At 38.3% G+C, this 16,849-nt stretch overlaps 1 protein-coding gene across 1 annotated transcript in view; it reads right to left on the bottom strand.

Annotated features, from left to right (window-relative positions):
• Positions 1–44: 44 nt before the first annotated feature.
• Positions 45–16,849, bottom strand: part of ZNF236 (zinc finger protein 236) — a 94,005-nt gene continuing 77,200 nt past the window's right edge. The window contains exons 30-33 of the mRNA XM_072852849.1: positions 15,415–15,612; positions 7,375–7,504; positions 2,231–2,407; positions 45–1,793 (exon numbers count right to left, since the gene is read on the bottom strand). Of these exons, the coding sequence (XP_072708950.1) occupies positions 1,666–1,793; positions 2,231–2,407; positions 7,375–7,504; positions 15,415–15,612 (633 nt within the window). The 3' untranslated portion in view covers positions 45–1,665. The remainder of the gene's footprint in view (positions 1,794–2,230; positions 2,408–7,374; positions 7,505–15,414; positions 15,613–16,849) is intronic.

Here is a 16,849-nt window from a genome sequence, read left to right as displayed (position 1 = left end):
AAGTAATATTATTTAACATGTTTTTGAATTAAATATTCCACATAACAAAAGTGTTATTTTCATGTCACCAACTATATTACTTATATACATATGCCAAAGAGTTAACAAAAGAATTCAGAGATGCCCTATCAAAACCAACAGTGATCTCTTGCTTCAGCAATCTGAAATAACTAGTTTGTATCATAGACAAAGTATAGACAATATTTACAGAAAAGGGCTTTTTGGATCTGAGAACAATTATCATTCAGAAGGTAAATTAAAATCCAGCTCTGTATTATTGTACAACAAATCCACCACTGATCTAGAAGTACTTGCGGCAAACCGAAAAGATAAACTTCCTGCAACTGGGATTAGTATTTACAAAATATACTGATCAGCCACACAGAGGCTCATATAACTTTAAATATATATATATATATACATACAAGCACACATATATATATCTATATATATGTAACATAAATAAAATTCAAAAGAACAAGGTAAAAATAAGAAAAGAGCTTCTGTCTTTGGAATGTTGAAAAGATGACTATGTTTTTACTCCAGTGTTTCTTTGTTACGAATATACTTAACAAGTGGCACCTTTCAAAGCATTACTTAGTCAACTAGGTAGTTTTGCTGAAACAATGACTTAAACGACAACAAATAAAAGTAACACATTTCCAAAATTTACAAAGAAAATAATGAGGAACTTACAGATTTGAAATGATAACTGTTTACAGCACTGGGGAATACTGTATTAATATAGGTGACCTAGTGGGCATCTAACTTTCTCACTACTAACACAAAATTGTATGTTTACTTCCCAGATTTAGTATATGGCTGTGTTTTCCACAGATACTGAGATATGTACCTGCTGATCCAATACAGCAAACATAAAAGAAGAGGCTTTCCTTGGAACCTCTTCTAGTTTGGATTCTCTTTAAATAATTATTGCTGAGTTTAAAACCTCAGACTTTTAATGTAAAAACTAAGAACTAACTACCTCTGCGGTTGGAATGGAAATGAACATGCTCCCTTCTCAAGAGTTTAACTCAAGAAAAGCCATAAGTTCATGGCATTTTATTTTTTTCAACAAATTCTCAAAACATACTAAAAAAAGCTTAAAACAAAAATACAGCGTTTTCCTGTGCCTTGTAAAAAAAAAAAAAACCCAAAACCCAAAAAAACCAACCAAAACTATTTTATACTGCATGCATCTAGTCTGTAACATTTTGTTTCCGACTTCACTTACTTCTTTAAACACATAAAAAAGAAGGCTGACCCGACAGTTTCATGGTTTTCCCACGAAGCTACTCTTCACCTCCTTTAAAAATGGGAATCATTCTATTTTGATATAAAGTTCCAGTTTATTTTTCAAATAGATATACTGGCTGTGAATTAGAAGATGAAACTGTATACAGTATTACCTGAGTTCATTGATTCACAGACAACTTAGCACAGATTAAATGATGTTTTCCCAATATTCTTCTACAAGCTTAAAAAAAGAATGATTCTTTTAAGTAATTTTTGTAAATAATTAAAAAAACTATAATATATTATTCTATTGTTAATATTTTCAATGCTTGAAGCTTTAACTGTAAAAATCCATCTTTTACTTTTCTGAAAACTTGTTTAGAGAAATTCGAGTCCCAGAAACATTTTTAGCTTTCAAATTTTAAGGTGTCATCGAAAAACATTGCCTATACTTTGCCATTCATTTGAAGATTCTTGTACCACTTCTTCTAAATTCAGAGCACGACTAATATCTTCCCCTTCTTGTTCTTGATGACTAGCAGGCTCTTGTACAGGACCTACCAAAGTACAAGGGAAAAAGACAAATGAATATGATTTGATGTATAGTGTAAGAAAAATGCAAATATAGCACTTAGGAATAAAGGAAGAATGCTGGGAAAGGTATTACACAACTACTTCAGATTCTGTAAATTCATTAGATGCTCTTTGAAAAATTAAAAAAAATATCTAATATAACCCATTGGTTTCCTGTAATAGTTTTTGAACTTTCTATTTCTGTACTGCAGAGCTCCACATAAAAAACAAGGAACCATAAGCAGTAACCAAGCTCTGTTTCAACCTGCTTTTTGGGTTGCATGTTCAACTACTAGCTCATCAACTCTGGTCTTTGGCTATTAGTGCCTAATTCCTCAATAACTTAAGGGAAGTGTTTTGTGCTTTCCTAGTCAAGCATATGGCTTTCTGCATCCACTGTTACTATCATTATGCTACATACCAGTGTAACCGTGAGCCCGTTTCATATGCAGTTTCATATTGCTTTTCTGTGTAAATCCCATTGCACAGTAATCACATTTGTAAGGCCTCTCTCCTGTGTGCTTTTTCATATGGACTTGAAGAGCACTCTTCTGGTTAAAAGCCTTTTCACATAGTGTACACTGAAATGGCCGTTCCCCTTATAAGAAGAGAAAAACGTATTTAACAATTTCTCATTTCAACATAAAAATACAGTTCAGAATTCAGTAAAAATCATCAAGATGACCTAGAAATTAAGTAGACATGACCTTTTTCCCTGAGACTTTCTCAAAACAGTGCTATGGCTCCATATCATCAGCAAAACATCCCAAATTAAGTACCAGGATATTTACATTAAGTCCTAAACCACTGATATTGTTATCTTTCCTATCCAATTTATTATCTAAGTAAATTATATAATAGAAGTGTAAAAAAAAAAAAAAAAATCAGTTTACCAGTTTGACTTTTCTGTACTCAAGAGGACCATCACCTTTTTACATCATTTATGAATAATGTAGATAAAGCAATATTCTAGAATTAACAAAGCTGATGTCTGTAAGAAACTAGAAAGCCAAATGTGTTAAAAATAAAAAAGTTCCGGTAGTTCTTCATGGGACCTGTGGCCTCCTATGCCAATAAATAATAGTGACTCCCATATCTTACCAAAGGAGGCATATTCTTCCAAATCTGCCAGAATACTATTCATCTCTAAATATAAATGCCAAAAATATATTCATTACAAAAATATTTAAAAATTTTAAAATACCTACTTTGCAAAACCACACCTCTGCTTCAACACTCAACACCACAACCTCTGACATCAACACAAGGCACATTGGTATATGTCATTAAGGACTTCTAAAAGCACTTTCTGAACTTACAAATACACCTTGTTATTAGTTAGCACAATAAAGCACAAGCAGGAGTATAAATACTTCACGATTTTCTTCAAAGAACCAATTTCTCTCTTCCTTCATTACCTTTATGTTAGTGTCCCCACATGCATTGTAGCTTCCATGCTAAATCCAACTTCTCAGACAATCAATAAAAGGTCCTTTAAAGCACAGAAGTGTTCTTTCTATTTTTGTTAACAACAATTTCACTAGTTTGAAGTGAAATCTAGGTTTCCTCAGATACTTTTGACTCCAGGTTTTCTATTCTATTAAGATGAACAGCCTTTTTGGTGTTATGTGGTGGATTACCACATGGCTTTTTGGTAGAACTAGAAGCATCTGCTTCCCTCTAATTTCACCAACATTTCTCCAAACTGCTCTTCACTGATAAGTCTGAATGTACAAGATATTTAGAGCTATTCAGAGAAACAATGTGTTTTCCTTCTCGACATTGATTCAGTAGCTGTTGCCCATTAGAAATCGTTAAAAATGTTTAGTCAGGATAGAAATCACAAACACTTTCTCAAAGACAAGGATCATACTTTTAGGAAAGCAAATCAGTTTATATTAGTCTTTCCTACCACAGTTTATGTAAGAGCACCCACCTAAAAACTACTGTGCAGCACATTTTCACTCTTTTGGTCTTAAGGGATTTTTAAAAGAATGTTCTCTTCTGAAAGGATGACTATCTTGTGGATTGACTTGCTGTTTCAACAACGTCAGACAACAGTAATATAAAAATGAATTTAGCACGGATTGTTACAGTTTGTGGGCATTCCTAGCACATGAGCACCCAAGTGAAGGAAATCAAAAAATATCTGAGGATTTACAGGGTAAATTACAAGTCATTCCAAAACAGAAAGAATTTTTCCTATGATGGTGCAGATTTATGAGAAACAGATGCATAAAGGGACTCTGCTCTGCTCCCAGCCTTCCTGAAGCACTCTGTGTCTATTACAATGGGAAGCACGAATCAAAGCAGGGAAAAGGGAAACTGGCCTTCTTTCCTGCTTTCAGATTATTTTATGAAACTCTTAACTAGAACAGTTTTTAAAGTCTGTATTATTTAAGTCAGTTATACAGAAAGCAAATTATTGGGGAACTCTAAAGACTTTTAATCTCCTTGGATTGTAACTCCTGCCTCTCTTTTCCTGCCCCGAATATGACCAAAATGTTCCTTTCTACCACAGTAACCACAAAGCAGCTCTGTTTCCCTTCTTCAGTTTTCTTCTCAGGAAGAGCAGTCACCATTTCTCTTGGGGTCCGGGGCGGAGGGAAGAGAAGCATAAGCAGTCAACCCATTAGATGAGAATACACAGGGTAAGCAGAGACCCCTAACAGATAAAAAGAGCTCTAGTAGATCAGATCAACGTTTCCTCCCCTACTCACATGAGAAAACGCCTTCAACCAGTTGGTATGAACACCCCTTATAAAACATGCTTATACACACCCATAGTACAGTAATTGCAACTAGCAGCAACTGATCAGCAATGAATGCTGCTAGCTGACAAATGACTGCAAATACCCATTACCTTTATCAAGAGTTATTGCTTATCTACCAGAAGTTTTGCTGAAAGTGGATGACCCAGCGCACTAATATTAAAGTCTGTCCTATCACACCTGCACTGAAAATTTCCCCTCTGTTACAATACCCTCTAGTTGCCATAACCAATACATATCACCCACACTGCAGTATTTCACAACTTAATACATAAGGATCTCATCCCTTCCCAGCTCAACAATCACCCACGTTCTTCATCTGCCTTTTATGCCCAGTACCTCCCCGATCTATCCATGCCTTCCTATTACAACATCTCTAAACATGCTCTTAGGATTCCCAAATCTCAGAATTTCCTTAGCAAAACCACTCAAACCATAAATTCACCAAGTTCATGAATCTTCTCTATCCAACCTCCTATAATTTCCTACTAGAGAGTTCTCAGCAACTGAATGAAATGTGAACAAAAGTCAGGGCCAGCACCTAGGACCTCTCTGGCTGTCAGCTGCCTAGCAAACCCTAACACCCCAAAGCTCAAACACTCATGTGTAAATGAGGTGCAACAGCTCTTGCAATTACTGCTCCTACTTTACCTTTGACAGTACACGAATCATGTGCTGAATTAGGCAACCAAAATGAGCCAAATTCATTTTACCAGAACAAATCAGAAAATGCCACAGTAGGCTGCACACTGTATAGGCCTCATCTAATTCATCCACAAACATTTGGAATCACTGAATAATTATTCTCCAATTCTTCTTTTTTTCCCATGGTAAGACAAGTATCAGACTACATTAATTTCTTTGCAAACCTCATGATATACTGCAAAAGCCAGCAAGAGAGCACAGATAGAAAAAGTACAACCTTATCTTGACTAGTTATGTGTCAGAACTGCTTATGTGCAATGGTAAGCATGAACTAATTTAACCTCAATGGAAGACAGAGTCATTCATCACCTAACAATAATTTTTCTATATGGCCACTGCTATATGGGAAGTTAAAGCAGTTTCCTAGACTGTGGCAATCTTAACATGTTTTCAACTTCATCTACTTTTTTTTTTCCTCTGCCTGTCTTCCCTAGAAACCCTTTTATCATTTATTATTCATAAAATCAGAGTACACAGCCTTAGACATAGACTGAAACTCTACCATGTTAAGTGCTTCATGCAAAAAGAGCAAAGAGAAAGACCCTACCCTTAAGAACTTGCCATAAACATAATGTAAGAGAAAAGAAATTAACAGAGAGACAAGTATATAAGGACACATTAAGATAATGTAAATTATCAATAGTGGCAGTGGTCCCAAGACATCAACAGCCTATCAGATGTCATACAGACACATAAAAAGAACTCAAATATACTACTGAATAAACATTTACATTCCTTCCAAACATTTGGAACAGCATGGTAGAATGCATGTGTGCGTGTGTTTATATAAGGTTGTGTTTGTCAAAGCCAGAGAAAAGAAAGTTTTTATGCATGAAATGAGAGCATCCACAAGACACCTAGATATATAGGCAACTCTATACTTCAGAGATGCAATACTAAAAACCGCAAGACTGAATCTGAGGGTGCAAAGCAAAGATCCATTCAAAGATGAAACTCAGATTATACGTCACAAGATCGGCAAGTGATGCTAACCAAGGAAAAATGACAGGGTTAACAAGATAACTTAAAGGAAGAGACTAGGAACTTTGCTTTAAATGCATGAAGAGCAGCCAAAAGCTAACTACCGTAAGTTAATACTGGGGAAAGAGAAAGCTCTCACTGACTCACTAAGAGAGTCCACTAAAAAATCCTTTTTTGGGAGTCTTCTTACGCTACAGCACATCCACTCAAATTCCTTGGTCCCCTCCAGCTTAGTAGCAATACAGGTAACTTTCCCCTTTCCTTTTTAACTCTAGCAGCCGTGACAGCTCTTTATTGGTAGCAGTGGTACGGAAAAGAGAGAAGTTGTTTTGGAGAACTGACTCCTATACTTAGAACTCATTTTCTTAAGAACACTGTTCTTAAGATACAGAAGGTGAAGGGGAAGGCAGTTGGGCTATCCAAGTACAGCTTTCAACTTGTAGCAGGGCAGAAGCTGCAACCCGAAAAGCACTTTTATCACAGAAAACGTGTGCTCCCTAGGAGAAGTCAGTATAGTCTTTTTATAGAGTAACAGTTGAAAATAATTAAGCAGAAAAGAACCAAACAAAAGCACTGCCATTAGAAACGGATGAACTGAGTAGTAGTTCAATGACAATGAAGCACTGCATACAGCAGTCAGTATCAGCAGTCAAGTCTGTCCCTTATTTAATGTCACTGAGCACACCCACTCATTTGCACATTCTCCTATATGCTTGAAGAAGATCATATCCAGTATCTTTACACCACTTTAAACAATGCTTTAAAATATGCTTTTATTAATCTCTTTCAAAGACTGACAAACTTTTAGATACAAGCTCATGCATTTACATTACCGTTGCAGTACTGCCAGTCCCAAAATATGGAGAAGCTTAGTCACATCACTAAGCATGATGTTCTGGCTTTAACCAAAACATCAGTTTCTGAGATTTCAGGTCTGCTGTTTCTCATTTTAATTTCTAAACTCTGGATTAGAAATTTACTTGGGTTTTTTTTAAGCTTAAGTTGATATTTAAATGCAGTTACCTGAAACCATGAGCAAGGATTCCAAATATAACACTGATATATTAATGAGAAAATCTTGCGAGATAAAAATCATTTCTGGTATTACCTGTGTGAATGCGGCTATGTCTTTCCAGCTGACTTGGCTTAGCGAAAGCTTTTTCACAAGTATCACACTTAAACACTCTAGGCTTCTGGGAACTCAGTGAAGGTCCAGCCTGATGGGTTTGCATGTGTTCCTAAGCGAATACAGAAAAAAAATACATTTCAGACCATTTAAAAAACCTTCAGTATTTAATGTAGAAATATATTCACACTTTGAAGACAAACGCAGAGGATCTTAGTCATCAACAGACAAGCCAGAAGAAGATGGAAGCTTGCATTTCTTTTTCTTCTAAATGAGAGATTGTTTTTGTATATCAAGTCTTTGTAAGGCTGATCCTTACATTTCTGAAAACCTCTGTCAGTAACTGTATGCATTGCTTTTTTTGCATACATTAGTCCCTTCACTAATTGTCTGATGCAAAATAAAAAAACCCCTTACAAACATGGATTTTGGACAACTGTGCATTGTGAGTTAATACTGGATTTTCTCCCTCCCCTCTACGGTATCCATCTCCCCTGCCTTGCCTAATACATAGGTATTACTACTCAGCACCTGAAAAAACTATAATAGTAAAACTGTACAGGCCTCAAAGAGGGGACTACCACAACATACACACACGCAGCCGCACAATGTCAACGTGCAAATAGAACCACTTCAGAATGAACTCTTAAATTAATAGGAAAAAAAAAAAATCACTAAGGTCCCTACAGGTAAGAAAGCACAATGAGGGCATGTCACATTTTATCTTTATGAAGAAGCATTAACAACAGTTCTAACTTCAGTGTTTTTAATTCACTGATGCTGGGCCCAGAAGTTTTGCAAATTCAAAGGAGTATCTTATGTTATCTATTAACTTTTTCATTTAAATCTCTTTATTAATACCAAGTTACAATTCAGATTACAAAAAAAAAAATATATTTAAAAATCTAATCAAGAACTGTATCTGAAACAGTATTGTCCACTTTCTAAAGTGGACAGGGGAGTACTTGTCCACTTTCTAAAATGCGTGTGGATATTCTTTTCTAGTCTACTCATTAAAGACTAGACTATTAATTAGTCTCTACTACACCTAAACAATAAGTCTTCTTGAAGTCTACGAAGTCCTACTCCTCACTCCATGAGCTGAAGCAAACTGTGTCTGCAGAATTTGTTTTCACTGGAAAATCAGAGAGACAGTTACAGGGAAGAATATTATTATCATAGACAGGGAAGAATATTATTATCATAGTACTTACAATAATACAGTATTATAGGAAAATAATAAAAGGTCTTCTCAGAAAATCACAGGAGATTCATAAACCATAGCTTAGATGGAGATGAAGAAAATATTTTGCTTTTATCTTCTTCATTACCTTCTGAACATTAAAACAGTGGAAGCATGCTATGACCTACTCCAGAAAAATTAGCTGAAACTGGCTGCTTCTTTCTATCCACCACAAAAAAACACCACACCAACCCAAAACAACAACAAAAAAACCAAAACCCCAACAACCCCACACCCCATTTTCTACTTGAAAGCAAACAGGAGAGCATCCAGATAGCCGCCGTAAAACTTTCTCTGTCACCTTTCTCTGAAGAAACAGTTTGTGATGCAATTCTGTTCCACTGATCTGCCAATCCCTTATACTTTTTCTATAAAACATATGCTTTTGAAAATAGTTCATGGGAATACAATGCTCTGAAGTGCAACCACTTCTTCATAGACATACTTAGTATTTCTCTGATTGTTCATATGATGTTTTACAAGTTTATTTGTGTAATTCTCATATTTTTCAGATAGGAAGTATCTTGGTGGCCCAAATGAGCATTATGTAATTAGAAAAAAAGAATAGGAAACCTTCTTTGAAAGGGCCCTTTACCCCCTCATTCATGGGTTAGTGTGCAACTCTTCTGCCCTACCTATCTTGAAACATTAATTGTAACCACCTCTGAAAGTAGGGCAATAAAAAGTTTGTTTCATTTCATTGCTTTAAGTTTTAAGTTTTTGTTTCATTTCATCTTAAATTATGACTGTGCTTTATTTACTATTTACAGTCACCTTGCAGGTACTTCTACTATCTAATGATACGGAATTGGACAGATTAGTCGCTGCACATGTTTTAAGATTCTCCTCTCTGAAGCTATAAAATCAGGACAGCCACCAACATCAGAAGGGCAAACCGAAGACACTGGACCGAAAATTTTTGACACTGGGGGTGCAGTGGTGGTGGGGGTGTTCGTACATAATCTCTAAAGAAGCTTTTCTTGTGGGTAATTGTGAAATTGCTGGTACTGGCACCTTTGGAAAAACCAAATATGGTTAAGTACTGGCATCTAAACATTGGTACCCTTACCTCCTACTGGGTTTTTCTGGAAAGTTGGAAGTTTAGCAGTGCTCTTAATACTTTGGTGATCTCAGTACAAAATGAAGACCTTGAGTACGAGATCACTGAACACTGAACCCTTCTCAAACCCTAAGCCAAAACCCGTGGTTTCATTTCTCTTTGCAGAACTTCCTGTTAAAGGATGCTCACAGCTGATATTCTAGAACACCTTATAGAAGAAAAGAGTTTGATGAAGAGGTGGAATTTATTTTAGGACATGACAGACAAGTAGTAAATGAAACTGTCTTTCTGTTTAAAACATCCTCTCCTCCTCCTCACCAAAAGTGAAAAATGATGATTTGGAGATTCATTTTGACTTTCATCATCAGAAATCTTGGATTGGGTTTGTACAGGATACAGACAAAACCTTCCTGAAATAAGATTTATCAGCTTTCACAGCCAGTAGTTGGGACTGATAAAGATCAAACTGTTATGCTGGTTGAAAGAGAGTTATAGTGCTTCCACGGGATCAGCTATATTGAACTACAAACTTCTGCCACATTTTTGATGAAATATTCAAAAAATTTAGCTGGTCACTCTGCTGGTTTTGTATGTCTGTATGTGTATATGGGAAAAGAAACTGTTTAAACTTTCTCATCATCTGGTGAGGTTCACTCTCCAATTTTTACATGTACATGCAACATCATCCTCCTTTCTTAAGAACTAACAAAATGTGATATTTTGCAAATGCTGATGTCTTCGGATCTGAAGGCTGAAAATGGTCCACTGCACTGAGCAGGAAGTGTTTCCTGGTATAAAGCCATGCTTTAAAGAAGCATCCCAAATAAAGCAAATAAGGCTGCCTTTCACATCAGAAAGTACCCATTCAAGAAGTCAACTTTCAAATATAAATGTTATTCTATCACCACCCTAGCCTTATCTAACAAGCAGGTTTTTGTCCATGTTGTTCCTGATCTGAGTTGAACTGCAGATTTTTTTCAAATCTCTTTTTTGCAGAGAAAGTGAAATAGAACCATAGAATCATTTAGGTTGGAAAAGACCCTTAAGATTGAGTCCAACCATTAATCTAGCACTGTCAAGTCCATCACTAAACCATGTCATAAGCACCTCATCCAAACGTCTTTTAAATACTTCCAGGCATGGCGACTCAACCACTTCCCTGGGCAGCCTCTTCCAATGCTTGATAACCCTTTCAGTGAAGTAAAATTTCCTAATATCCAGTCTAAACCTCCCCTGCCGCAACTTGAGGCCATTTCCTCTCGTCCTATCACTTGTTACTTGGGAGAAGAGACCGACCCCCACCTCGCTACAACCTCCTTTCAGGTAGCCGTAGAGAGGGATTAGGTCTCCCCTCAGCCTCCTTTTCTCCAGGCTAAACAACCCCAGTTCCCTCAGATGCTCCTCATAGGACTTCTGCTCTAGACCCTTCACCAGCTTCGTTGCCCTTCTCTGGACACGCTCCAGCACCTCAATGTCTCTCTTGTAGTGAGGGGCACAAAACTGAACACAGTATTCGAGGTGCGGCCTCACCAGTGCTGAGTACAGGGGACGATCGCTTCCCTACTCCTGCTGGCCACACTATTCCTGATACAAGCCAGGATGCCATTGGCTTTCTTGGCCACCTGGGCACACTGCTGGCTCATATTCAGCTGGCTGTCTACCAATATCCCCAGGTCCTTTTCCACTGGGCAGCTTTCCAGCCACTCTTCCCAAGCCTGTAGCATTGCATGGGGTTGTTGTGGCCCAAGTGCAGGACCTTGCACTTGGCCTTGTTGAACTTCATACAATTGGCCCCAGCCCATCAATCCAGCCTGTCCAGGTCCCTCTGCAGAGCCTTCCTCCCCTCAAGCAGATCAACACTCCCGCACAACTTGGTGTCATCTGCAAACTTACTGAGGGTGCACTTGATCGCCTCGCCCAGTTCATTGATAAAGATATTAAACAGAACTGGCCCCAACACAGAGCCCTGGGGAACACCGCTTGTGACTGGCCACCAACTGGATTTAACTCCATTCACCACCACTCTTTGGGGTCGGCCATCCAGCCAGTTCTTAAACCCAGTGAAGAGTATGCCCATCCAAGCCAAGAGCAGCCAGTTTCTCCAGGAGAATGCTGTGGGAAACCGTGTCAAAGGCTTTACTGAAGTCTAGGTAGAGAACATCCACAGCCTTTCCCTTGTCCACTAAGCAGGTCACCTTGTCATAGGAGGAGATCAGGTTAGTCAAGCAGGACCCGCCTCTCATAATCCCATGCTAACTGGGCCTGATAGCCTGGTTGTCCTGGACATGCCATGTGATGGCACTCAAGATGATCTGCTCCATAACCTTCCCCAGCACCGAGGTCAGAGTGACAAGCCTGTAGTTCCCCGGATCCTCCTTCCGGCCCCTCTTATAGATGGGCATGACATTTGCTAACTTCCAGTCAACTGGGACCTCCCTGGGTAGCCAGGACTGCTGCTAAACGATGGAAAGTGTCTTGGTGAGCACTTCCACCAGCTCCCTCAGTATCCTTGGGTGGATCCCATCTGGCCCCATAGACTTATGTATGTCTAAGTGGTGTAGCAGGTCGCTAACCATTTCCCCTTGGATTACGGGAGCTTCATTCTGTTCCCTGTCCCTGTCTTCCAGCTCAGGGGGCTGGGCGCCCCTAAAACAATTGTTCTTACTATTAAAGACTGAAGGAAAGAAGGCATTAAGTACCTCAGCCTTTTCCTCATCCTTTGTCACTATACTTCCCCCCGCATCCAATAAAGGATGGAGATTCTCCTTAGCCCTCCTTTTGTTGCTAATGTATTTATAGAAACATTTTTTATTGCCTTTTACAGCAGTAGCCAGATTAAGCTCTATTTAGGCTTTGGCCTTTCTAATTTTCTCCCTGCATAACCTCATGACACCCTTGTAGTCCTCCTGAGTTGCCTGCCCCTTCTTCCAAAGGTCATAAACTCTCTTTTTTTTTTTTTTTATGAGTTCCAGCCAAAGCTCTCTGTTCAGCCAGGCTGGTGGTCTTCCCCGCCAGCTCATCTTTCGGCACATGGGGACAGCCTGCTCCTGTGCCTTTAAGATTTCCTTCTTGAAGAATGTCCAGCCTTCCTGGACTCCTTTGCCCTTCAGGACTGCCTCCCAGGGGACTCTGTCAGCCAGGCTCCTAAACAGGCCAAAGTCTGCCCTCCAGAAGTCCAAGGTGGCAGTTCTGCTCACCCCTCTCCTTACTTCTCCGAGAATTGAAAACTATCATTTTATGATCGCTATGCCCAAGACAGCCTCCAACCATCACATCACCCACAAGTCCTTCTCTGTTTGCAAACAACAGGTCCAGCAGGGCACCTTCCGTAGTTGGCTCACTCATTGACTGTGTCAGGAAGTTGTCTTCCACACACTCCAGGAACCTCCTGGAATGTTTCCTCTCCACTGTATTGTATTTCCAGCAGACATCTGGTAAGTTGAAGTCCCCCACGAGAACAAGGGCTAGCACTTGTGAGACTTCTCCCAGCTGCTTACAGAATATTTCATCTGTCTCTTCTTCCTGGTTGGGTGGTCTATAACAGACTCCCATCATGATATCTGCCTTGTTGGCCTTCCCCCTGATTCTTACCCATAAACACTCGGCCCTTTCATCGCCATTGTCAAGCTCTAGACAGTCAAAACACTCCCTAACATACAGGGCTACCCCACCACCTCTCTTTCTTTGCCCATCCCTTCTGAAGAGTTTATAGCCATCCATTGCAGCACTCCAGTTGTGTGAGTCACCCCACCATGTTTCCATGATTGCAACTGTATCATAGTTTTCCCACTGCACAATGGATTCCAGCTCCTCCTGTTTGTTGCCCATGCTGTGTGCGTTGGTGTAGATACACTTCAGTTGGGCTACTGATCCTGCCACCTTTTTTTGAGGAGAAGCCCTAATTCCTACATGAGTGTTCTGAGGCACTTCCGTGGTTTCTAGCACATCAACAACCCTTGCATCTTTGCTGTCACGTGGATCTCCATCCCCTACCTCCACTGAGATGGCAAGGGTGCTGCGCACATTAGTAGAGGGACATTTTAAATGTGCTCCAGTGTACTCAGCACATCATGGAACAGACTGAAAGACTTTGCTAGCACATCATCCCTCAAACATTGGCATGCTGCCCTCAGGCTTATCTCCAGCAAGCCTGGTTTCATCCCTTTCCCCCTTCAAATCTAGTCTAAAGCTCTTTCAGTGAGCCCTGCTAACTCCTGCGCAAAGATCCTTTTCCCCCTTTGAGACAAGTGTACCCCCATCTGTCGCTAGCAGGCCTGGTGTTGTGTAGACCGACCCATGATCAAAACCACAAAATTTTGCTGGTGACACCAGTCTCAGAGACAGTTATTGCTTTGCTTCCTGAACAGGTCTTCCTGTTTCTTCCCTCATCACTCCCTGCCACTGAAGGGACAGGGGAGAACACTACTTGTGCTCCTGATCCCTTAACCAGTTGTCCCAAGGCCCTGAAGTCTCTTTTGACTGCCTTTGGACTTCTTATTGCAACTTCATTGCCACCTACATGAAAAAGCAATAATGGATAATAAACTGAGGGCTGTGCCAGGATAGGAACTTTCCTCATCATATCTTTAACCCAGGCCCAGTATATAATGGAAGTCAAGGTTTAATTACGAAAAAAAATGTAATACTAACCAGTTCTAAGAAAACAAATTGAAGAAAGACTGACATATGGGGTTTTATTATCTTCACTTAAGGAAAACAAGTATCGATACTGTATTTCTTTTTTTTTTCCTGGAAAATTTATTCTAAACCAGAGGTTAACAGTTTCACAACACGATATTTTGTGACAGTTTCCCCAAGGACCAATAGTCTGGTTGACACACATGATCACTGCAAGGGGGTGAACTTCACAAACAGGATATATTTCCTCAAACCATGATACTAAGTGAAAGGAAATCTATTGAAAAGCTCTCCTAAGAGCTACTTAATATAAAGACATTGCTTCTGGCTCCAGAAATTTCCTGCTATAAATTGTGGGAAGCTGTCAAAATTCTGGCCAAGTGATAGTATATGTTTGCTCTTTTCATAAAGCACTTCTTCAAATCACTGCCTTTTAGTATCTCTCAGAAATAGGCTACCAGCCTGGACATACCACTTGTCTAGTACAGCCCAATATTTCCTAACAGGAACATTCTATAATCTAATTAAAAACTTAAATACACCACTAATTTTTTTTAAAAGACTTGGAAGTATCAGGTTGTTCATAATCTAGAGAAAACTACATAGAAAATATAACTAGACAACAGCAATACTATAAGGATATTTTAAAACAAATGCTTCCTCTGCAGATGTCACTTGTACTCACAAGACAGAGCATCTAAAAATCAAATGATAGAGTGCAAAGCAGATAGCTTCCTATGATCCCAAAAGCTTATCTGGAAATCAGGATTAGCAGTGATGAGATACTGAAGCAAATAGAGTAAGTGAAATCTTTTTCTGGCCCTATTATTTGCATGACAGGCATTGACATTTTTCATTCTGTAGTCAATATATGCATTAAAATCCTCTCCATGCTCCAGAAAAAAAGAGTTCTCTATCTGTGTATACATTATCACTTAGACTCCCTCTCTCAGATGCATACCTCTCACACTGTAAAAGGAAAGGAAAGGTAAAGGGATAACAGGTCCCTTCCATTAATATTGCAAAAAGTCCAAAACAAAAGAATGAGTTCACAGAACAACCAACTGTTATTACCAAGTACCTTGAGATGCGTTGCCCTCTTAAAGGCTTTATTGCAGACATGGCAAACATGTATTCTTTCCTTGCCATGAACCTCTTTACTATGGTGCATCAACATGGTGGCTGAAGAAAAAGTTTGACTACACTCAAAACACTGGTGCACACGACCTTCTTTTTCTGCTTGACTGCTTTTAGTCACATTAGGAGAAACCTCTGTTACCTATAACAATTTACAAAAACACTGTCAAATAATTTCATAGACACATCCACAACAATGGTTTATATTTCAAAATCTACCTCAATGTGACCAATTTTTGGAGAGTACTTGCAAGCAACTTACCAACACAAAGGAAATAAACAAGTTGTAGGTAAATACAAAATTGTATTTCATTGCTCTTAAGAGTGACACATATATGTATTTTTAGAAAACAGAAAGATTATAATAACTATGATCGAATTCATTTACACATAACAAATAGAATGTGTTTGTACAAATATTTTCCTATATTCAGTTTTATATTCCTGAGCATCTCAGATGATTCTCATATTTCTCACCAAACAAAATTCAAAGCCAAAAACATTTCAGACAAAAAAGGAAGTATCTCTGATTTTACAGAAGAGAAGAATATTTTCTATTTGTTTAATTTCTTCACTGGGGACTCTATTTTCATAAGGAAGTAAAGCTCTGAGCTACCAACACAAACTTCCAGAAGTACTGAAAACACAATGAAAAGTTGATAGAATTTGGATGGGGCTGTACTACATTTTTGTTTTGTTTTAATCAATGAGGGGTGTTTAGAAAAATTTCTTTCTTCAAATAAAATAACACAAAATTCCTTCAACTTCACAGACACAAAAGAATCTTAAATAAAATAACTTATATAAAGAAACAAATGAAGATGAAGATAAAGGAAGTAGTACTCTAAATGGATTATTCAGGATGACCTAAACTTGAAAAGATACAGAACATAGAATATTATCCATACTAGAAAGTAAAGATGCAATATAAAACATATTGAAAAAAATGACAAAAAAAAAAAATCCTGTGTGCCTCCATGCGCGTGTATTTGTTTCCAAGTAGTTGGAACCTCTCAGGAAAAGGGTGAAATGTTGAAAGGCCAATCAACACGGTTACCATGATTAAATAAAACACACAACGTTATGGGGAATGACAGAAAACTATTTTACATTAGTGTTACATTTTGACTGTTATTACAATAGCGCTACTCAGACACAGTCGCACTCTACAAGTGACATTATAATAAATCTTATGAAATGGCACACTGATTTATGAAAGCGTATATATATTGAAAGACACAAAATCTAGTTTTAAATTCAGAAGAGTAAGAAAGTTATGTTCATGTTAAAATTTAAAACATCCACATTCACAGAGTATTTGAACACTAACATTGTTAAGAACTCACACTCATAGGCATACGCAAATGTAAAAATAATAT

The sequence above is a fragment of the Ciconia boyciana genome, chromosome 2, assembly GCF_034638445.1.
Source record: "Ciconia boyciana chromosome 2, ASM3463844v1, whole genome shotgun sequence".
In the NCBI taxonomy this organism is placed as follows: Eukaryota; Metazoa; Chordata; class Aves; order Ciconiiformes; family Ciconiidae; genus Ciconia; species Ciconia boyciana.
This window is presented reverse-complemented; position numbering and strand designations above follow the sequence as displayed.